Raw genomic sequence first — 24,960 nt, 5'->3', positions numbered from 1 at the left:
ATCTGGTCCAAGCTTTCATGGGAAAGGAAGCCTAGATGAGATTATCTAGCACCCTGTCCCATTGTATCTTGAAAAACTCCAGCGATAGGGACTCTACTATGTCCCAGGGAGGCTGTTCCAGTGATTGAGTGTTCTCACTGTAAAAATCGTTCTACCTTATATCAAGATGAAACCTCTCCCAATGCAACTTGTACATATTGCCCCTTGTGAAGAGAGAGACTCCATCCTCACCATGACCCCCAGGTCCCTCTCAGCAAGGCTGCTCCCCAGCCATACAGATCCTGGCCTGTGCTGGGCTCTTTGGTTATATCATCCCTGATGCAGGACTTTGCACTTGTCTTTGTTAAACTTCATGCAGTTCTTGCTAGCCCACTCTTCCAGCCTGTCCAGGCTTCTAAAAGATGGCTCTCCCTTCTGATGGGTCCACCTCGTCACCCAGTTTAGTGACATCAACAAACTCGGTGAGGGTGCTTTCAGTCCCATCGTCCAGATCATTTATGAAAATGTTGAACAGTATGGGGCCCAGCACTGATCCCTGAGGGACCCCGCTTGTGACAGGCTGCCAGCCTGAGTAATCGCTGAGTAACCACTGATCACCACTCTCTGAGTGCAGCCTGTGAGACAATTCCCTGACATCTCACAGACCACCCATCCAATCTGTATCTTGACAGTTTTTCCAGGAGAAGGCTGTAGGAAACAGTGTTGAATGCTTTGTTGAAGTCCAGGTAAGCAACATCTACTGCTCTCTCCATGCAGACAGAAGTTACTTTATAGTAGAAGGTGATCAGGTTAGTCTGGCACAATTTGCCTGTGGTAACTCTGTGATTGGGAAAATCCAGCACCTGCTTAATTTGGTTTGTATTAGTTTCTAGGAGGACTCTTCCACCACTTTCCCAGGGATTGAAGTAAGGATAATGGCCCTGTAGTTTCCTGTCCCTCTTTTGGTCTATGCTTGTAGATGGGCATGAGAACTGCCCTCTTTCAGTCATCAGGGATGCCCCCTGATCTCCACGACTTTCCAGAGATAATAGACAGTGGTCTTCTAACTATGTCAGCCACTTCCATGAACACCCTGGGGTGGATTCCCTCAGGACCCATCGATTTATGTGGGTTGAGCCCTTGCAGAGGGCCACTACTGGCAGGTCAACATGTACATTGTCGTAGCTCCCTGATTCTGTGATCTGGGTATAGCTACACCAGTAGAGACAGATGCAAAGAAGGTATTGAGAACCTCTGCCTTGTCAGCATTATTTGTAACTTGTTTCCCTGCCCTGTTTAGTAATGGGCCTGTGTGTTCCCTGTGCTTCTGTCTTAACTGCTCATGTTTCTGAAGGACCCTTTCTTCTTCTTAACATCTCTGGCTAATTTCCGTTCTAGCAGAGCCTTAACCTTCCTGTCTGGATCTCTGCATGCCCTGGCAAGGTTCTTCTAGTCCACAAGGGGTATTTGGCCACCTTTCCATAGCTGGTATGTTTCTTTTTTGCTTTTAAACACACCCAAAAGCTCATTGTTAAGCCTGGGTGGTCTCCTGTTCTGCCTTATTCCTTTCCCTTTGTAGGTGACAGACTGTTCTTGTGCTTGCAGAGGCTGTTCTTTAAAAACTCCCAGCATTCACAAGCTCCTTTGCCCTCCATGCATGCTTCCCATGGAATCCCTCGTATCTGGGCTCTAAGCATACTGAAGCTGGCTCTTCTAAAATCCAGAGCCTTTGTCCTACTACTGGTCATCAGTCTGCTCAGCAGTATCCAAGGCTATCACTGGTACTTATGTTGTCAAGTATGTCTTTTCAGTTTGTGAGCAGTATATCTAGCAATGTGCTGTTCCTAGTTGGTAGGTCCAGCACCTGTGGCAGGAAGCAGTCCTCATGCACTCCAGGAATCTCACGGACGACTTGTACACCACTGTGTTGTCTTCCCAACAATGTCTGGGTAATCAAAGTTACCCATGAGGAGCAGGTTCTGTTAGCTCAAGACTTCCTTGAGCAGTCAAATTAAGGTTTCGTCAGCCTTGTCATCCTGGTTGGAAGTTCAGGAACAGATACGTAACATAAGATCCTCCTTGGTGATTAAACATCTAAACTTGATGGAACTTCTGCAAACTCCATAGCTTACCTCCATACACTCAAATTTCTCCTTTTTTATAAAGTGCAAATCCACCTCCTCTTCCTTTCTTCCTCTTTCCAAAAGAGTTTGTAGCCATCCATTGTGGTCCTCCAGTCATGTGAGTCTTCCCACTAAGTTTCTGCCATTCCAAGCAGATCATAACTCTCAGACTGGGCACAGAGCTTCAGTTCCTTCTTTTTGCTGTCCAGACTACCCCCGCTGGCATACATGCACTTGAGGTGGTTGGACTTAGGGTTCTTGCCTTTGTAAAGGGCTCGGGAGCATTCCTCGCTACTCTAGTAGGTGTGCTCATCCACCCTTTCCTTGTGAATATGTAGGTGTTACAGCTCTGGATCCTAGCCCCCCCCACCCCCCCCCAAGTTTGTTAGTTTAAAACACAATTCGCTAAGTCAGCCAATCTGCTAGCAAGGTTAGGCTGCATGTGATTACTCATTTCCTGTAACATTTCAGGATTTGTGAGTCCCTCTTAACATACGATTCATGTCAACATCGTATCAGCGACAAGCCCAACTAACACAAGTTGTACAGGAATAGCTACTTGAGGTCACAGTCAATTCTACATCTACTTGACCACTGGTACTTGCTACTGTCTTGTTTCATTGGAGGCAGGATAGACAAAGTATGCTGGACTATTAAATCAGTAGCTTTTAAGTGGGTACTGTATATACTCAAGCGCTGCTGGCTAAAAAGAAACAAAAACAAACAGTGGTACAGCCTACAGAGAAACAGCATGGGGATCACACATAAACATGTGACAAACATGTTTCATCTCGACGTAAGATCAGACACATACATATTTCATATCAACACAAGAAATTTTTTTTCAGGATGAAAAATCAATCACTGGAACAACCTCTACAGAGTTGTGGTAAAGTCCCCATCACTGAAGGTTTCCGAGATGGGACAGGGTGCTAGATAATCTCATCTAAGCTTCCTTTCCCACAAAAGGTTGGATTAGGTGATGTCTCAAAGTCCCTTCCAACCTTGGCTGTTCTATGATATTCTGGATCTCTTAAGACAACAATCACGAAATTCTAGAGATAAGAAAAATAAGCAGTGAATTTTATCTAAAAAGGAAACAATGATGCCTGTGTGAAACATTTATTAGCAACCTAATGAACACACTTTCCTTTCTGACCCTTCCTCTCTATTACAATTGTTGCCACAAATGTCACAGACATTGATTTATGAAAATCGAGAGGAAATACTACTAGGATAGTATCAGGATTGTTTAATTTATGGCGTGGGAAAACAAACCTTTGGAAAAAAAGCCAAGCTTAACATACATCTCTCCTATATTTACACTGAGGTTTTCAAAAGCGCCTAAAATGGTTAAATGCACAAAATGTCACTCAATTGGAACTGGTGTTGGATGCCTACTGCCTTTATGTCTGTCTAATGTGAGCTGTAGATACCAAGAGAATTTTTAAAACACAGGTGATATGAAAACAACCAAAGATGTATACCTGAGCTTAATTCACAGAATTTCACAGAATCATCTAGGTTGGAAAGGACCTTGAAGATCATCCAGTCCAACCGATAACCTAGCACTGACAGATCCCAACTACACCATATCCCTCAGCGCTATGTCAACCCGCCTCTTGAACACCTCCAGGGATGGGGACTCCACCACCTCCCTGGGCAGCCCATTCCCACGCCTAACAACCCGTGTAAAGAAATACTTCCTAATATCCAGTCTAAACCTTCCCTGGCGCAATTTGAGGCCATTACCTCTTGTCCTATCACTCATTACTTGGTTAAAGAGACTCATCCCCAGCTCTCTGCAACCTCCTTTCAGGTAGTTGTAGAGGGTGATGAGGTCTTCCCTCAGCCTCCTCTTCTCCAGACTAAACAACCCCAGTTCCCTCAGCCGCTCCTCGTACGACCTGTGCTCCAGACCCTTCACCAGCTTCGTTGCCCTTCTCTGGACATGCTCGAGTAATTCAATGTCCTTTTTGTAGTGAGGGGCCCAAAACTGAACACAGTCATCGAGGTGCGGCCTCACCAGTGCCAAGTACAGGGGTAAGATCACTTCCCTGTCCCTGCTGGCCATGCTATTGCTGATACAAGCCAGGATGCCATTGGCCTTCTTGGCCACCTGGGCACACTGCTGGCTCATGTTCAGTATCTTCAGCAGTCTTTCAGCAGTCAGAAAAACTGCTCACTAGGAACTAGCAAAGATACAATTTTAATCCTATTCCAGCTACCACAACTGGACAACCCTTCAGAGAAGAAAGGGGAACAGTTAATGTATTTCATATTGAGCTCTATTTCAGTGGCTTCAAAGTCACTGATAATAGAATTACAGAATGGTTGCAAGGGTCCTGAAAGATCATCTAGCTCCAACCCCCTGCCATGGGCAGGGACACTTTCCACTAGCCCAGGTTGCTCAAAGCCCTGTCCAACCTGGCCTTGAACACTTCCAGGGAAGGGGCAGTCACAGCTTCTCTGGGCAACCTGTTCCAGTGCCTCACCACCCTCACAGTGAAGAACATCTTCCTTATAGCTAATTTGAATCTACCCTCTTTCAGTTTAAAACCGTTAAACCCCTCATCCTATCACTACACTCCCTGATAAAGAGTCCCTCCCCATCTTTCCCATAGGCCCCCTTTAGGTACTGGAAGGCTGCTATAAAGTCTCCCCGGAGCCTTCTCTTCTACAGCCCGAACAGCCCCAACTCTCTCAGCCTGTCCTTGTTAAGTGAGGTGCTCCAGCTCCCTGATTATCTCCATGTCCCTCTGCTGGACCCGTTCAAGCAGGTTCATGTCCTTAGGTTGGTGGCCCCAGAGCTGAACACAGTACTCTAGGTGGGGTCTCACAAGAATGGAGTAGAAGTGGAGAATCACCTCCCTCAACCTGCTGGCCACACTTCTCTTGATGCAGCCCAGTACACAGTTGGCCTTCTGGGATGTGAGTGCACGTTGCTGGCTCATGGTCAGTTTTTTATCCACTAATACCCCCAAGTCCTTTTCTGCAGGGCTGCTCTCAATTCACTCATCCCCCAGCCTGTATTTGTGCTTGGGATTGCCTCGACCCATGTGCAGAACTTTGTTTTCTTGAACACCTAGCCTTCTTGAACTTCATGACGTTTGCACAGGCCCACCTCCCAAGCCTGTCCCTCTGGATAGCACATCCCTTCCCTCCAGTGTGTCGACTGCACCACACAGCTTGGTGTTGTTGGCAAACTTTCAGAGGGTGCACTCAATCCCACTGCCCATGTCACCAACAAAGATGTTAAACAAAACTGGTCCCAACACCAACCCCTGAGGAACACCACTCATCACTGCTCTCCACTTGGACATCGAGCTGTTGACCATAGCTCTTTAAGTGCAACCAACCAGTCAATTACTTATCCACTGAGTGGTCCAGCCATCAAATCCATGTCTCTCCAATTTAGAGACAACGATGTCATGTGGGACAGTGTCAAATGCTTCACACAAGTCCAGGTAGATGATGTCAGTTGCTCTTCCCTTATTCACCAGTGTTGTAACCCCAACATAGAAGGCCACCAAACCTGTCAGGCGCGATTTGCCCTTAGTGAAGCCATGTTGGCTGTCACCAATCACCTCCTTATTTTCCATGTGCCCTAGCATAGTTTCCAGGAGGATCCGCTCAATGACCTTTCCAGGCACAGAGGTGAGACTGACTGGCCTGTAGTTCCCTGGGTCTTCTTTTTTCCCCTTTTTAAAAATTGAAGTTATGCTTCCCCTTTTCCAGTCAGCATGAACTTCACCAGACTGCTACGACTTCTCAAATACGATGGATAGTGGCTTGCCCACTTTATCTGCCAGTTCCCTCAGGACCTGTGGATGTATCTCATCAGGTCCCATGGACTTGTGCACCTTCAAGTCTTGAACCTGATCTTCTCCTACAGTGGGTGGTTCTTCACTCTCCCAGTCCCCACCTTTATCTTCTGCAATTTGTGCAGTGTGGCTGGAGCACTTGCTGGTGAAGACTGAGGCAAAAACATCATTGAGTACCTCAGCCTTCTCCATTTCCCAGGTAACCAGGTCTCCTGTTTCCTTACAGAGAGGGCCCACATTTTCCCTAGTCTTCCTTTTGTCACCGACATACCTACAGAAGCATTTCTTGTTGCCCTTGATGTCCCTGGCCAGATTTAATTCTATCAGGGATTTGGCCTTCCTAACCTGATCCCTGGCTGTTTGGACAGTTGGTCTGTATTCCTCCCGGGCTGTCCTTGCTTCCACCCTCCATTGGCTTCTTTTTTGTGTTTGAGTTTGCCCAGGAGCTCCTTGTTCATCCATGCAGGCCTCCTGTCAATTTTGTTGGGATGCATCACTTCTGAGGAGGTGATCCTTGAATATTAACCCGCTTTCTTGGGCCTCTCTTCCCTCCAGAGTTTTATCCCATGGGATTCTGCCAAGCAGATCCCTCAAGAGGCCAAGGTCTGCTCTCCTGAAGTCCAGGGTAGTGAGCTTACTGTGTGCCCTCCTCGCTGCCCTAAGGATCTTGAACTCTACCATTTCATGGTCACTGCAGCCAAGGCTGTCCTTGACCTTCACATTCCCCACCAGCCCCTTCTTGTTAGTGAGAACAAGGTCCAGCATAGCACCTCTCCTCATTGGCTCCTCTATCACTTGGAAAAGGAAATTATTATCATCAATGCATTCCAAGAACCTCCTGGACTGCTTATGCCCTGCTGTCTTGTCTCTCCAACAGATATCGGGGTGATCAAAGTCCCCCATGAAGACCAGGGCTTGTGAACGTGAGGCTGCTCCTAGCTGTCTATAGAGGACTTCATCTACTTGGTCTTCCTGATGAGGTGGCCTGTAGCAGATCCCCACTATCATGTCACCTGTCCCTGTCCTCCCTTTAATCCTAACACACAAGCTCTCGGTTGGCTCCTCATCCATCCCCAGGCAGAGCTCCATGCACTCCAGCTGGTCAGTGACAGGGAAGGTGACATGCCCTCCTCGTCTCCCCTGCCTGTCCTTCCTGAAGAGCCTGTATCCTTCCATGCCAACCCTCCAGACATAGGATTCATCCCACTACCTGTCCATGATGCCAATAAGATCGTAGCCCTGCAGGCATACGCACGTGTCTAGCTCCTCTTGTTTATTCCCCATGCTATGTGTGTTTGCACATAGAGATACTTAAGTTGGGCCTCTGATGAAGCTGACTTACTGTTGTAACTCCTTTATGCTGCTCTTCAGGTGCTGTCCTGATGACCTGTGATTCCTCTCCAGGCTCTGGGCATCTATTGTGGCATTGGCATCAAGCTGGTAGGAGTGGGATGGATTGAGGTTCCCCTCTCCCAGCAACTTTTGTTTAGAGCTCTCTTCACCAGCTTGGCAAGCCTATGGCCAAAGATGCTCTTCCCCTTCTCTGACAGTTGGACCCCACCACTCCCCAGCAGACCAGGTTTCTCAAAGCGAGTCCCATGGTCTAGGTAGCTGAACCCCTGGCTGTGGCACCAGTCCTGTAACCATTTGTTGATTCGCCAGATCTGACTGGCCCTTTCAAACCCCTTCCCTTTGACTGGGAGGATTGATGAAAACACTACCTGTGCTCCAGAGTCCCTTACCCCTGCTCCCCAGGGCTCTGTAACCCTTCCTGATACTCCTCAGATGGCTCCTGGCTGTATCACTGGTGCCCATGTGAAACAACAGCAGCACATAACAGTCAGAGGACTGTATGAGGCTCGGCAGTCTGATATGAGCCCCTGGTAAGCAGCACACCTCTCTAGAGTGCGTCAGGTCAGCAGACGGGTGCCTCCATACCTCTCAGAAGAGAGTCGCCTACTACTATCACCTTTTTCTTAGTTGTGCTGGTTGTTATACAGGGAGCAGGTCAGGCTGCGTTACTCAGCTCCAGCGTCTTTCCTGACATGACAGGTTTCTCCTCTTCAGTCTGCAGAGCAGTGAAGTGGTTTTGCAGAGGCACCTCAGGCTTCAGGGTAAGTGTCTTTCTCCTGCTGGTTCTTGCTGTTGACAGCTTCCATTCTTCTGTGTTATTGCCACTCCTCCCTTCCATGTGCACTGGTGGGAGAGTTTTTGGCTCTTTGGTTGTGGGCTGTTGGGTCCACTACAAACTGCGCTTGGAACCAGCTGACTAACTTCTTCTCAGCCTCCCTGATGCTACGCAGCCTTCCCACCACCTCCCACAGCTCAGCCACCTGCTGCAGGAGGTCCTCTGCCTGGGCACACCTTTTGCAGGCAGGTCTGCTGCCTGTCCCTGCCCCAGGAGAAAGGTCCCGGCCCTTCCTGCAGTCTGAGTTCTCCACTGCAGCCTCTCCCTTCAGCAGAACTTTCCTCTCTGAGAACATTTAATTTCTACATTGTGGACTATTCAACATGAAGAGAAAAGATTTTTCTTTTCTCTTTTTTTCCCCCCTCTCTTACTCAAAACAAGTAATAGGAAAAAAACCCCTACCATTACAGAGAATCTGAAAGTCATTTTGGCATACTTCATTATTAACACAATAGTTAATAGGCATATAGATTCTTTAAGGATTTGGTTTGGCAAAATACTTAAGCATATGTCTCATATACAAAATACCTCAATGAACCTCTGGATGTTGAAGTTAAGCATGTATTTTAGTCACTTACTGAGCCTGAGTTAAAGGAACTACAAGGGAAAAAGCAGAAACAGTTTAACAACTTACTAAGTATACATCCAAAACTGAAGCATTATCATTTTCCATTTCAAGTGTGCTCTGTTCCGAAGTCAGATAGATAGCACTGTCTTCTAAAGTGAACGTTGAAGTCGAAGGTACCCCTTTACTACAAAGAAAAGGGAAACTACAGTCAATGAAAAGTATGTTACAGAGATCTCACTCATAGCTGAAAATCTTAAAATACAATTCTCTCTGAAACATAAAAGCTTCAAATACTTGAAAAGAGGGAATGTAAATGGACAAATATGAAGTGTTGACTATGCCTAGATAATTGGCAGGTCACATTTGACTAATGAACACAAACGATAGTTTCTATTTTTGCGTTAACTAAAATTTTATCAGGAAGTAATACTGTTCCTGAACTCTTAATAATTATTTAAAGAATGAAAATGTCACAGTAAATGTGGGATAATTTAATTAATTTCAAACTAAGTTACTTCCACATTACACATGGTGTAAATTTTGGCACCACTTCTTAATTAAGAATAGGAAAAGAAGATTCAGTAATTAGGCACAGTAGCACTGGACTTTCTCATGTAGAGGTGGGATCACTTACAGCCAGCAGTTCAGAAGGGAAAGAGGGAGAAGAAAAGAGTGTACTATAATTAGTACAGCTCTGCAAGTAAGTGGTATTTACAGAGCATGTGCACTGGGTTATTTCATTCATAGATAGGATTTTTTATTCTCTGCTATGCAGAAAGAATGTGAAACTACAAATGCATCTGCACAAGAATGTTGTTTTGTTTTGTAAACACACTTGGAACCATAAAGCTGAAACTCTCAAAGGTGTTTTAATGGAGTTAGGTGCCCTTTATCTCCTGTCCTCACTAGCTGCCAGAAACTAACAGGCTTCAGGCTGTCTTGAAAACTCAACTCTCAGTTTTGCAGACACATATTTTAAAAGTTCTTATCTATTTACACACAAGGTGAAAAGCAAACAATTCTGCATTATACTGGGTACAAAAACATGGTTACAGCCATCAGTACAGAAATGACTGATCTCCCCCTCCCTTTGCAGCACTTTGTAGTTTAAGTATGTTTCAGATGGGGTATAATTTCAGAAAGGGCAAAGCTACCATGCAAACTAGAAAACTAATTCAAATGCTCAACAAAATAATGAATCATCAGTAACCCTCATGTCATATTAGTTAAGTGCACAGCATTACATTTGCCACATTACAATGTTCTTTTTATTATATAGTGTACTAGGCATCTTTTCAACAGCAAGACTATTTTGTCCTGAGGGTGACCCAGCTCCCACTGACTTACTAGCATTTTTCTCACACCCATTACTTGTATTCCATTGAGCAACATTTTAGTCACATCAGTTTTCTGTCAACGGTTCATTTTACTGAAGCGGGGAGGACAGACGGGAGACGGGAAGGGAAAAAATGGACTGTTGCCAAATGTTAGACTATGTTTTATCATATCCCACAAAATAAGCTCTGGCATGAAAAATACTACTCTTGGCAGAAAAGGAGGAGGAGCTGGGAGAGAGACTCACTTTTGCTTGCAGAATTTTGATCTCTGCTGTCGTACAGTTCAGGCCACTGAATGTGCAAAGACCCCTATATGAAAACCACCTGACACGAGATGAATGTGCAGTGAGCGGCTACTACTGCTATAAAAATATGCAAACCCAGAAGGTCAACCCTTCCTTCTGGAAAATAGTGCTCTGCATTACTAACTGTAAAGCCAGGCAGGCAGGCTGTGGTGTATACCTTGCTTTCATTCCTGCATCAGGTTAGGTTTAAAAGCAAAAAAAATTGAAATAGATAATGCTTTCATATACGTATCAGGCCGCATCACTGCCACCTTTATTGCTGTTATTTTTAAATTCTTTCACTTCCAGAAAACCTCTGGAACCTGTAGTCAAGATGAGGTGAGGATTCTGCAACTCACACCAGTGGCATATTATTTTATATCCTTCATGTATCAGAAGACTGAGACTTAGCCCTCCTATTATTTCAGTTTAATACACTGGCTTACTGTGACACTTATTTGCTTCCTCTCTTCTCTATATTTTCATTAGAAGGCACTGTTCTTCTTTTGCTCTTAGTTCATTAAATTATAATCTATGTTGCTTCACAGCCTGCTGTGGATAGCAAACAATAGCAACGTGAATTCAACACTTGGTCTCAGGGTTGTTAAACTACTGGTTTTACCTATAACATAGAAAAAAGACAATGCCATCTCCCCTTTGGAATGTGCCTCTTTTCTTTTTCCTGCGTGTTACAGAAATACACTGTACAGTCAGGCAGAAAATGAGGGTTGAAAAAAACCCCAGCATGCTAAGAGAAGTCAAAAGAAGCTCCTATAAATGTCACAATTCAGTTATTTAGTTGTGAAATTCTTAAAAAAGAGATTTAATATATAGAAACAAATAATATATAAAATATATATATTAGCATATAGAAAGAAAATGGAGAAAAGGGCAGAAGAAAGTACAAAGATAGAGTAATTTACATACAGAAAACCAGCATCAACTAAAGTCCCTTGAACAAAATCAGGCATGGAAGAAGAGAATGAAACAACACAGATGCCAGTCCACCCTTTTTCTTAAAATCAAAGATCCACAACTTATTTGCAGATAGCAATTTCCTTGCTGGTGTGACTTTCACACTGAATAATTAGAGATAAACTGTGGAAGTAAGGAAGACTCATCTCCTGCATGAAGAATTGTTTATTAAAAGGAGAAGCATAAGGAAACTGTTGCAAGACAGAGCTTTCTTTCATAAATCTTAGGTTCAATAACTAGAGGGTAGAAGACCATGAACTGTCCACTTTGGGAAGCTAATCTGTAACGTGTATAAAGGAGAAAGTGGATATTCCAAGTCACTGCCATGTTAATTTATATCTGGAGCCCATGCTGCTGTCAGCACCTGCTTTTGCCAGGAGCTGAACTCTGCTGCAACTGCAGTATAGTGCTTATGTATAATAACGCAGTAACACCTTAGTTACAACTGCTTAGTTAGAAATCATTTTCATGGCAGAATATGACAATAATTTTGTTTGTTGTACTTGCCTTGCAATGACAGCATGAAGAACATGCATCCCAACTGGCTAAGTGCCTATCAACTACATGAAGATATGCATAAGATTTCCAATTTTCATATGAAAAGGGGGAAAAGCAAGAAGCTTTTTTTTTTAAGGTCTCATCCTTAGTGTTAATGTGGATTCCTATTTTAAGAAGCACTAAATATTTTATCCCTATCCTGAAGTGAGGAGAAAAGCCATACATTGACCTTCTGAATCAGCACATTTCAACACATTTAATCAATAACCAGGCTGAAGTTCTCTTCCTCTTCAGTAGTAAATAAAATAAAACTTCCATTTTCCAAAGTTCTTCTAAAATGCTCTCTTGGACATGATTTGCAAGAAAATCCTCAAAGTAGTTCAAAAAGTTTAAGATAGTTAGGGATTGCTACTTACAAATATGAAAAATGTGGTGTTGGGCACAAGATCTTCAGTAGGAACAAAATTAGACTGATTATCTGCAGATTTGTAGAAAAGCATAACTTTTATACATTTTAATCTAAAGATAATATATGTAAGATCCTAATAAGTTTCAATGGAATAAAGGAAAAATATTACTCTTTGTCAAGGTACAGGCAGGATTATCTAAATTAATAATAATAATAAACTAGTAATAATATTTTTTAAAAAAATCAAAATACTAGTCTCCTTCAAACCCTCCCAAAGTTTAATTACTATTTCTGTCCTTCATATTTTATTTATACTAAACTGAAGCAACAGTTTTAAAAATAAAGGACTTCTGCTTTCTTCATGGAAAAAAAACAATGCCTCATCATAATGTGTCTACTTGCAAGGCAGCCTGCAGGACAGGTAGAACTCTTCAGTCTCCTTTCCAAGTCATTGCACAGTCTTTGAAGAATGGCAGAAGCAGTGCCAGGTAGTAACAACTGACTGAAGCAGAAGTTTCAGCTGTATTTTGGTTTTAGTTTGGTTTGTTGTTTTTTTTTTTTCTCCTGCAGTGTGAAGAACAGCTCTTGTAGGAATGTAATTATCAGCTTCTTTCAGATAGTGCCAAAATACAACATCCATAAATTAGAATGAGTCACTCAGTCTCCCTCATTGTGAGGTTATAATAAAAATAGGCTTTGATGTCTATCTTTGGATGTCAAATATGCTTTCCTGTAGCATATCCCACAGAATATTTATCCCCTAAATAGCAGTACATTTGCAATGTCCAATGTGTTTGAAAATTCTTATATAAGCTTTTGAAAAAATTATCAGCTCATTGCATCATGAGTTTTGATCTTTAAAATCTCTGTGTATAGAAGTTAGTCAGAAAAATGTTTTTTAGAATAAATGAGCAGTAAAGCTATTGTTCTAAGGTACAAGTCAATACCAACTGTTGCAGAAAATCTATCCTGCATATGTATAAATGTGAACAGGGACAACAGGTATTTATGGACCTGTTGAACTAAATGCATTAATTAGTCTAATGTTTACAATGTAAACCCAACCTTGCATTTCATCTTTATAAGTTATATGTGTGTCTGAAAAAAAAAAAGTCGAACATAGTAAAACTCCATTGTAATATATCACTAACACTGTTGACAAACATCAAAACTACAGACTGGAGTAAACAATAGATATGACTGATCTCATCAGTGCTGCTTCAAGTGAAGGAGTCTGACAGGGGGTCTGTGCTACTACACTCAAACTAATGGCAAACCATGACATGTGAATCAGTAAACATCACAGTAAGCACATCAATTTAATGATGGTCAACAACCTTATACACCTTTGCAGGTGCCAATTAAAATCATGAGACCTGACATAGGTATGTAGTTGAAAAGCGATGGTCTAAGCTAATCAGAATTTAGGAACTCAGTCTAGATTACAAAATACTGAGTAATAACAGCCAAAGCCACTGAGAAGTACACATCAACGTGTATGAACCCTTGGAGGGATCTACACTTGAAGTCTGATCTGAGAAGCTGCTCTGGATCTTCCTCACCAGAAAAAATTAAGGTAATGAAATTAGACTTGCAAGGATGAGTATGGAATATGAAAAGCAGCATGCTGAGGGACAAATTCAGTCAAGGAAACATTTGCTTATGTATTAAATAACTTCTATTACCACTGGAGTTTCACATGCATATCTATGTATTTAACTGCACAATAATTTTAAATTTCAACTTTAAGAAATATGGGTTTTCTTTCTACTTAACAACAACCAAGTTGTTTCCAGAATAATTGCCTAAATAATTTATAAAACTTCCTTTTTCTGTGAAGGAAAACATTTATGATCTTTTTAGGACTCTATTAAAACAAATTACAACAAGAAGTGCTACAAACAGGGCATCAACAGCTCAACGGGATTAGATCTAATTAATTTAGTAAGCACAGACAGAGGCATTCTTACTTCAGTACATATACAGAGATCTTCACAAGAAAGCTCACAGCAACATAAGGGGCTGCTTTTAAAATGTACCAAAAAGAAAAAAAATAAACAACCACACTGTTCAGGCTGCAATTTCTAATTATGTCACTCCGTTCACCCAGCACAAGGAGGCAAAGGATCCTATAAAACTAGGAAACATGAAAATGATAACTTATTCTTTAAAGTGATGTTGATGAAGTTTATGATAATTCGGCAGACTGGCTTATGATATGGTAGTAAGTCTCAAGGGAAGACAGTACAGAGAACCAAAGTATGAAGCAACATTGCGTATTCCATGATTCTGCAATTTGCTGCAAACTATGGGAAGGCTCACTGCTTTCAGACATATAGTGCTGTTTTTACACTTAAAACAGTGAGATTAAAAAAAAAAATCCATAAAAAAGTCATATATATATATTTGCTGGTGAAGGACACATTCTTGAGCTAATATTCCTTCCATAGGGCTACCAATGTCTGTTCCCTAACAACTGCTAATCCCAGTTACCTGATGGTAAGGTCAGGTAACATCACAAATACCAGCAGAACCTCAGATCTACATTGGCCTGCTGCAAACAGAACATCAATTTTTCAGGAGTTTTTATGTTTCTGAATGGGTGGAGACAACTTGTGAACGTTTTACCAAAAGAAGGGTCCCTCAGACATGGAAGTGAAAAAAAACCTTGAAACAGAGCAAAGTCTTCTCACTCTGCCTTGAGGCTGCCTACCTACATAGCATTAGAATTGAGGAAAGACTCAAAAGCAGGGGGTGACATCTCTTGTTATCCACCAGAACTTCTATCAGAAACTTCTAGACGGTATCTTTGTGCAAAAAATACATTAAACAGGTAAGATGTAAACAGGGTGCTGTATTTATTTACTGCTGTCTCTTCTATTATTATGTATGCTTAATATCCTGTTGAGTTACATAGCAGTTGTACTCTTTCTAGAGATGTTTTGAAGGGATGAATTTTTGTAACAGGAAATATAGTCATACCCATGAAATCACGCAGGCTACTTTTCTGAAAAAATTATTTACCTTTTACATATCAAGACGTATCTACAGGCTTGGAGCAGGAACAGGGAAATTAAAGGGTCACTCAAGGCTAATTACAAAACACCACACTGGATCACTTGCTCAAAGCAAACTGAAGAACTTCCGTCCACAGGACTAGCCCTTTAGTGTGTATTAGCTCCTTCTTCCACTGTCAGGGTCACTGACCTTTGCCTTTTGGGATGGCAGTGATCTGGTCCAGGGACAGAACCTCCGCTTTACAGAATACTTGCCTATTTTACAAACTTTCATTAAGGAAATACTCCTGCTAGGTCTTCTTAAAAAATTATTACTGCTTTCTTGCCACCCTTCACAGCTAAATTATTGAAAATTATTCAGAATCTTCAATAAGGGCAAATACACTATGGCAAAATATGAAGTCTCTAGTTCTGTTACAGTTACTAATAATTTTTATTTAGAGTTTCTAGCCTTTATTTTATAAACAAGCCTCAGAATATCAGTGGGGGATTTAGCTTACATCTGAGAATCAGTCAGCTTCTCCTTGCTTTGCTGGAGTTAATGTCTGTTCTGAATTCTTACTTGCTATATGTATGTAATATTGAATCTAAATACCTACACAAAGAAAATAATATATTAAGAGTAGCTTCACATGCTTAAATAATAATTAGTAGAGCAGTATTATAACCAGACTACTTTAAATTAATTTTTTCCATACTCAAACATTATCAAGCATTCTCTGATCTCTCAATGACTAAAAGATTAAGTTTAAATGGCTCAGAAAACTTTAAATGAAGAAAGAACTGTATTTCTTTTTCAGGAAATCTAGGTGCCTCACTGATCCCTTGTACTCAGACTAACCACTCAGCACTTGGTACTAAGGACTGGTAATCCTTAATCATTTATACTGAATTCCAGGATTACTCGGTATTCCTCTGGCTATGAAAGTAACTCATATTACAAACTAGACTTCAGCGAAAGGAAGTAGGAAAAGCAAATTTCAGATTAATCTTTTTTAAGACTATGAAATCCACAAGATAGAGATCATCATACTATGTATATGTGTGAGGCTTAAACCATTGAAATTTAGACATGCCTTAGCAAATTAATGAAACTAGTGCATCATCCAGATTTGCTTTACACTTCACATTTGAAGCCAGAGACTGAAATTTTATATTTTGATATATGTCCAGGACAAGCATTTACATGCCAGGAAAGATCCTTCTATTCCTACAAACACTTCATAAACCAACTACAATAAACCCAAATATTAACTTTCAACACCACCAGAGAGGGGGGAATTCTGTTCACTTAGAGGGTATTGTTTTCTTCTAATGCCAGCCTATATAATGAAGAAAATATCAAACTGCAAGATTAAATGAAATATATATTAGTCTTTTGTCCAACAGTGCTTTTCTGATGCTTCTTCAGGACTGCAGGTAGTAGTGTTATACTCTTTAAACCAGTATTCTTCAATCTGCTTTTCTGCTAAAATTCTTGCTCCGTTAACAGTATTGCTGTTCCAACAGAGCATAATGGATAAGTGAATAAACATAAATTGTTTATTTAAGTACCCCTGAACACTTTTAGATATTAGGCATTAGTATTTAGATACCTTATTAACTACTACAGCTGTAATCCTATAACAGGAAGAAAAAAAAGAACACCAGAACACCTTAAAGCATACAAAGCTCTTCAGATACAACAAAACATAGCTCCTACCAGCACATCAGTGAGATTTACCAATTATGGCCTTTTTTCAAGATAAATAACTGAGTTGAAACTGACACGTACATGGAACTTCTGCATAAAGGAGTAAAAAAAAAAATTCATAATCTCTTCACAGCAACACACATGCTGCCAGCAGTTGGTAGCAAAAAGTTCAAATTTCTGCAACAGCATCATCATAGCTGCATTGATCGCCAGTTTTAATGCAGACTTCTGGTAAGGCAAAGACAAATTGGTTGTGGGGGGAGGCACAGGAGAGAACAAGAGAAATCCCTATATACACAGGGTATCAGAAAGAACACGTGAGCAGAACAGAGGTACAATTTCAACGGTGCACTGAGTTCTCATCCTTGATTTTTAGATTGAAAAAGAAAGAAAAGCCAAGCAAAAAAAAAAATATTTTTAGCTACTTTTTCCCATTCAGTAACAATCAGCCACAATGAGTGTGCTGTTGCCCTCTTGTTAAAGCAGTCTGTTTTATCCTGGTTCTTAATTAAAAATGAAAAAAAGAAGCAGAAGTAATTCCATCACAGGAGACCTACGAAAGCCTTGTTTTTCTTTAAGCCACAATTACATGTTGCTTCAATCATAGTCAATTTTTTTTTCTTTCCCATGGGGATTCCTCCAGTGTCTCAGTGCATCTGTTCCTAGCGTTAGAGCACTGAAGTCTTTTTCCTCCTAGCTTCTCATTTTCATGAAGTTGCATGAATTTAATCCACTTTGAATCAGATTTAGACAGGTTTATCTAAGCTTCAGAAGCTAAGGCTGATGGGTGGATAGACAGAACATTTAAATTTAACAGGCAAAAGTTTGTTTACATAGAAAACTGGACTGGCAAAAGGTGTGATTAAGTATTCCTTACAACAGGAAAACTAATACCTACAAATCCCTTCCACTGAAAAAACAGCACAAGATTTTACTTTTATTTTCTAAGCTGTCATGTCAAGTCATAGGATATTTCAGTTCAAAATTTGGACATTTCAGCAAGTTTTGACTGTGTAAGAGGAAAAAAACCCCACAACCCCTCAAAGCCTTCCAAAATTTCAAGTGGTCTTCACCGAAAAACCAGCAATGCAAGCATAAGGCAAACAAACAATTGAAAAATATACAGAAAAGCAGAAAGAAGAGGAAAGAGAAAGCAGAAGTTCATACTACATACACATCTTACAGAAAGGAGGTACAGAATGCGTAAAGAGAAAGAATTAGGTATCATATAGACTATTTTCCTAGGCTCAAACACATCAGAATTCAGCAGTCCTCCTTATATAATACACAGTATCTTCACAGTACTTTAAAGACACAGAGGTGTAGTACCTCTTTATGAATCATGGGATTTTGTTTGGGTTTGTGACTGGAAGCCATGAAACCTGCTGAAAGATACATCAGAAAGAGACTTTCTGTTGTATCTTGAAACACCTGTTTAAAACGTTTCCAGAAGCACCTGTAAAGGCATTAACCTTCTTCACCTTTTGCAATTGTAAAACCAATGTCAACTAAGACAACAGTCATACTGCTCAGGACATTCAGATTTGTCATCTTTAATTTAATTCATCAGTACTTATTATGAAAACTTTACCTGAAGGGGGAAAAAAATATGTTATCACTTCCACTATAAAAATAATCCTTGATATAGTATGTGAGTATTACGTTCTCTAACATAAAGGACATAAGCCCTTTCAAAGAAGTGTATTTGGACTCAAAACTGAAGATATATTCTAGTGGAAAACCTTTTAGATACTAAAATATCTGCATCAAATATAAACCTACTTGAGGAGTGGAAAAATCTTTGAAAGTTTTAATAGAAGCAACAACTTGTCAATTCTGTTCTTACTAAATGAATACTTGACATTGCTTATAACAACTACTTGACTGAGAAACAGCTTCATAGAACAGAAACCAGCTGTCTTCTGACAAACAAGGAGGCCTACATTTGCTGAATAACATATGTCACATTTGTCCATTTTTTCCTTTTTACCTCCCCTTTTTACCTCAAGTTTCCTCTAAATCTTTAGGGACTGAGGAATAACTTGGTGAAAAATAATCAGCTAGCAGTCTTGAAAAACACTCCTAATGTTTATAACTGCTGCCCAGTCTTTCTTTTCTGCTTTAATCACAAGTCCCTCAATGCTACTCTGCATTATCTACCAATTAGTTATGCTAGTTTTAATCTGTACCAAGCGAGGTCTACATAAACCCTCCTTACATGATACAGCTTCAGGAGCCAGCAAGTCATCTCTGTCTGCTTAACCACATGGGCAGCGGTTCTTTGCTTTCTACCACGAGTGCTGAGCACCCTCAAGAAGAGATAGTGCTGCATATAAAATTCCATTTCCCTCTCCTTGGAGAATGATTACATTCATGGTTGATGGAAACAGAGTGTAACTCCAAAAAACCAAAGTTAAAAATACGCCGTGTTCTTCAAGGTATCCAAAAGTATTACTGCTCTCTTTTTAATGAGGCAAATAACAGCATCTGTCTTCTCACTGGTATGGAAACAGCCTGCTCATTAGCATTAATAGAAGTCAGGGAGCTGTATAGATACCGTATTATTACTATGCGTGCAGGATTAGCTCCCTTTATTACCCTAAACCAGAGATTTCTGACTGGTTACAAGGAAATTCATGTAGTCTCCTCTTTGTGCCAGGATATTTTGAAGGAGGAAAAAGCCTGACAAAGAAGATGCCAAACTGTAATTCTATTAAATAATGTGAAGCAGAATGTCATAGTCAATTATATATTTCAGGACTGAAAGCAGGCTCACATTTGTAAGCAAATCATTCATTCAGGCTTTGTTTCAAAGACTGCTCCAGGCTTTCTGTTTATTAGAGAGTAATGGCAAAGTGATGAGTCCTGCATGACAACATTCTGTAATACTCAAAAGCAGAACTCCAGTGAGAAAAATCTAAGCTATGTACAACCCAGTGCATCATTGTAGCATGGGTTTTTTTGGTGTTTTTATTTCTTTGCCAGCTTTTCTTGTGGGAGGACTGATGTTTCTCCAATGTACCATAAAAAACACAAATAAAGCTTCAGCTGAATATATTATTTAGTGCCTTGAAGAAGGAAGGACCTCCCTGCACTGATGCAGAAAGCAGAGGTGGATACAAAACTGCAAGTGCCCAGAATCATCTTGGGAAAATTAGTTTAATACTGAGCATGCTTAGCAGCTTTATTAAATCCTAAAAGAAAGCTGCTAGCTACGACAGGGAAGCTAATCCTTCTGAATTGTCCATACTGAGATTGTGACATGAACATATACTTGGTCAGGAGAAAAAACTGCCTCCAAGACCTAGCTGAAAAGGATACATCTAGGCCAGCAAGGATGTCAGTTGGTCAGTCCCCATGGTGGATCTCTTGGCTATGGGGCAAGGTCTTTTGTTTTGACACAAGACATAGACAGAGCCACACATCTATGAATGCTGGTGCAAGGTCTGCTGTGTTAGAGAACATGTTCTGTTGTACTGAAGGATTGGAAGTATGCAAACCTGGACTGCAGACACTACAGTTCCAATCTGATTTTGTAACATAAGGGTGTGCAGGGTAATCGTGTAACTGCCAACATGTACTACATTTTAGGTTATTTCATTGACTGAATCACAGAACTGGAGAGTAAACAAGTCTAAGCATACAATCAGAGTGTAAATCTGCTAAAAAAGTTATTTATTTTAGAACTACTTTGGAATATCTTTACAGGTAAATATCATGGACTTACTCACAGCTTTTCTCTAAAATGAATTTATAGAGATTAAAGAGTATTTGAAATGTTTTACTTGCAGTAAATCTCAACTCTTTATCCAGACAATTCCACAGTTCTCCTTTGCTGATTGATGCTAATACAAAGTAGTTCTGTAGTTTTATTTGATGCTTAAAGCAAATTAAAAAACCACAGTACTTTATAACCTTATTTCTAGCAAAGCTAAAACTTGGTAAAAGATCATGGAATACTAAAGTCTTACAAATATCTTTGTCACAAACTGGACAAGACTGACAGAAGTTGAATTGAAGGAGCTCTAATGTGTAATCAATGGTAATTTTATTTCCTAAAGCTTGTGTAGATGCATTTTGGGACAATTTGTGATGGTCCTGTAATTAAAACTTTGTCTTTGTTACACTCCAAACCATATCTCAGTCCAAGTTTTTATAGCAAAAAAGTAGGCCTATGAAAGATGCCATATTAGTGAGATTTATTTCAACCTAATGAAAATGGAAGCTGCAAAAATCACTTTTATCAAGTAACTCTGCAAGTCATTTTACTTCTTATGAAAATGCAGTTGGTCAAATTTTAATAGAAGGTAAAATCCTACTGCCTCAAAATTGCTTTTAAAATAACTTGATCTTTTCGGACAAGATGCAGTTTAAAGTAAAGAACTACATCTTGGCACATAAGTAAGCTTATCAAATTTATATAGACACTGTGTATTCCAGGATTCCAAATTATTCCAAACAAAATTCAACATACTAGAGTTTACAGTGGTTACCCTTCTTGACAAAACAAAGAAATGGCTATTCTGCAGTACGACAAATGGTAAAGAGATCCGCAAGCAGGCAAGACAACACAAGACAGCACATTTCAGGTGTACAAGGTGGAGTACAGGCACACACAGAGAATCTCACAGCAAGACTTACTGCCATAGGCATGGTGTTGGACAGTCATGTCTAAAGTATATTCAAACACAACCCAAATCACGTTCAAGCTAGTTCACAAGCATCTGCACAACTTTTGTTGAGACTTTCCTGTTTTTATCCTTCCTGGGTTAAAATTAGACAGGTTTTAATCACACCCATGGGTAAAGTTTCATAGAAATTCACTTCAGAAAATGGTCATTTTGAAAGAACTTAAAGCAGACCATTCAGCACTGTACATTCAGAATAAAGATCAACTTGAAAGTAGATCCCTTTTCCTAGCACATCAGTTTTCTGCAGCTGTTTTAGGCTGCAGCAGAGTTACAACAAGTACTTCCTACCCCGATCTTAACGTGGTTTGGTTTATGGCACAGACTAAGGCCCAAGTAGGTTTTTAATGGCCAGTTATATTTTGGAACATGACAAAACATTCAAAGTCTACTGTAACATTTTTGCTGCGTTTATGCTTTCTATTTTGTGACCCCAGTCATAATTCATATAATAAGAAATGAATATATAACAAATCCTATGGGCTTATGGCACCACTCCTTCACTGGAGAGCCTCAAGACTGACTTACAAAGAAACTTGCCCCTTCTGCTTTTTCTTTTGCAGACCCTCCCTCCATTGCACACATTGTCAGACTTCTAGCAAAACAATGGACAATCCTCTACTGCATATACAGCTTTTACCTGCTAGAATGCAGCATAGGTTGATCACGTTGATAATGCTCATCTACATTCAAGGAAGAAGAAGAAATTGTGGTTGCCAAGGAAGCCGCTTCAAACAGAGATGGAGTGCTTGGCACTAGATCTGGTCGGTGGTGTGAACCTAGTACTGCATACACAAAAATAAAGAACAACATTAACAAATTTCATTTCAAATTGAATCCAAGAATCTTTATGCAAATGTATGGAGTCACACAGTGCTCTAAACAGCTTCTTGAAGCTTCTTAATATGTATGAATTTATGAGATTGGAATATTCATGTGTCCATACCCACACTCTTTTGCATTACAGGACAAATTTCAGCTGCTAGCCAGTACCTTCAGCAGAATACAGAGCAACCCCAAGGTCAAATATTAAAGAGTCATATGACTATCTGATGAATTCTTCCAAATTCTGGGACTGGTCTCACACTACCCAGGCCCAGTTTTCAGATGGGATTAGGCAGCTGGTTCTCCTTCAAGCCTGGCTGCAGATGAGCTCTGAAATGGGCAAAGTCTGTTTCAAGTCCTTTTTCTCTTCAAAAACACCCTGAAAACAATGAACTGACCTTCAAAACACTTCATGTGACATATTTGTTTAAAAGTCACTGAAAAGAATAGCTCTGGCCTTAATCTGCTAGTTGGGCTGGATAATTTTTTTAGGATCCCCTGAAATCCAAAAGATTAACATCATATTATAACCTTGATTCTGACTTCCTCTTGCTCCAGAAGGTCCATTTTGTCAAATATAATTAACTACTCTCTCCATGAGAATAACCTGCCTCTGAAGTTTTGAAAGATCAGCCAGATTTGGAAGCCTTCTAGTTATAGGGCTTCTAGAATTTATACTAAATTCCTTTAAAAACATTGTTTAGGCTGTTGATTTGAAAGACATTACCTTCTTCATCAAGGCTGGCATAGCTTTGACCTTCAGCAAGAATGCCATGCTTTTCATCCTTCCACTCCTGGCTAACTGCACACACTATTTCTTGTGATGCTGCCTTTAGGGCTGTGATGGAATTGCATCGTTTCTTCGAAGGTGAAGACTTTAAAGCTGCATTACCAAATGAACATAGGTGTTGAATGATGTCATCTTATCTCCCTGCACATCTTTAACAGCATATAGAAAAGCAAACCATCTATAAAGCTGGAGTGTCTGAATAGAGAGGAAGAACACATCCAGATACAAACCCATTTATCAAATATTATATTAAAACTAGAGCCAAAGGCATTGTTATTTCATCTATGAGTGAAGTACTTTTGTCTTTTTCTGGAGTCTCTTACTGCTCATAGGACAAAAAAAAAAATCATCAAAACTCTGACATTACTAAACTACAAATCTCCTACTGAGTATCAATCCTTGTAATCAGAGACAGAATGATACAGAAAAAACGAGAAGTATTGAATATTGGAGTATTCTGAGAGGTTATAATAATTTTCTTGAGCTGTGAACTACTGGTATATAATGATGTATGTGCTACTGCAGAACTTCCACTTCAGTGACATGTGTCAAACATCTTATTTGGGTAAAATAAACATTTCCAAAATGTTGATGGCTTATACACTCAGGTATGAGAATTCCCTTCATAATTCTTACTAGGGCCTGCCTATTTACAATGGCATTTTGCATGAAACTCTCGGATCTGACCATTGCCACTACTACTGAATCATCACTCTCACTTGTAGTTCTTCTCCAGAAAGATGCTAGCCAGTTCATTTCATGTTTTTCAGTTGCCAGCTGCTGACCTCCATGCACTGGCTGAAAGGTTACTTCAGATGCACTGTAATAGTTCATACTGTGCTCTACAACAAAATTCTAATTAAAGGCATCAAAGTCATTTGGCTAAAGACTGAAGAAGAGAATCAGATGCATAGCTCCAGGATATTGTTAAAAAAATAGCACAGTAGATAGCTGTCGAGCTAGCCTCTGCCCAAGGCTGAATCTGCTTATTATGTTTTTATTGTTATTTATGGAGGCTTGTTCTGTGCACTAGGGGAAAAAGTGCAAATTCAGAACAAGGCTTAAGAGTTTAAACCGAAATGTCTAACTCGAAGTTTAGAACCAATGTTCCTAAAGACAGAAACACTCCCAAGTCTTTATTTTACAAAAGAATGATAATGCATTTGAACCTTTAATCCATACAAAAGTAGATTAATAGCCTTGTATATAAAGCAGATCAGTAACAGTGGGATATTAAGAGAGGTTAATAACCTGGAAAAATGAGACAGACAAATTAAGATTAGAGAGAAAATTAGGCATGATGTCCTTAATTGTATGTTGTAGCTTTCAAATACAGAACAGGTTGTGTCTTGTGCTGACATAAATCTAGTAGTCAGAATTAGAAAGAATTGAAAAAAGACTCAAATGTTCAGGAAACATACATGGCTACATGAGACATTTTGTCCAAGAGACAGAACTATCAAATTGTCTACTCCTCACACTCTATCAGTGCAGAGGAGTTCCTTTGGGTATTGTCTCAGACAACAGAGCTCCCACCAGTTCTCTGGCAAAATCATCCTAGGGTTTAAAGAGAACTGAGTCTCAGAAGGCTCCTTCCTCCTTTCAGCTGAATTTTGCTTCATATTTTGTCATATTACATCAGATTCTTTTATTTTGATATTAATCATTCTTTTCTTAAGGATTTAACATTTACCACTTTAAGTTGTTAATTTGCGCCAGTACTGGTAGTCATTTTTGTTTCACTTAAACCTCATTTAGTTCT

The 24,960-nt window shown here is 40.1% G+C and overlaps 1 protein-coding gene across 7 annotated transcripts in view; it reads right to left on the bottom strand.

Annotated features, from left to right (window-relative positions):
- The window catches only part of PIP5K1B (phosphatidylinositol-4-phosphate 5-kinase type 1 beta), a 121,331-nt gene that overhangs the window by 7,580 nt on the left and 88,791 nt on the right, over positions 1–24,960 (bottom strand). For all 7 annotated transcript variants that reach the window (XM_074812813.1, XM_074812809.1, XM_074812814.1 and 4 more), the window contains 3 exons: positions 23,136–23,291; positions 22,224–22,368; positions 8,749–8,866 (listed from right to left, as the gene is read on the bottom strand). In XM_074812813.1, coding sequence (XP_074668914.1) covers positions 8,749–8,866; positions 22,224–22,368; positions 23,136–23,291 — 419 coding nt within the window. The remainder of the gene's footprint in view (positions 1–8,748; positions 8,867–22,223; positions 22,369–23,135; positions 23,292–24,960) is intronic.

This window comes from Strix aluco, chromosome Z (genome assembly GCF_031877795.1).
Source record: "Strix aluco isolate bStrAlu1 chromosome Z, bStrAlu1.hap1, whole genome shotgun sequence".
Classification (NCBI taxonomy): domain Eukaryota; kingdom Metazoa; phylum Chordata; class Aves; order Strigiformes; family Strigidae; genus Strix; species Strix aluco.
This window is presented reverse-complemented; position numbering and strand designations above follow the sequence as displayed.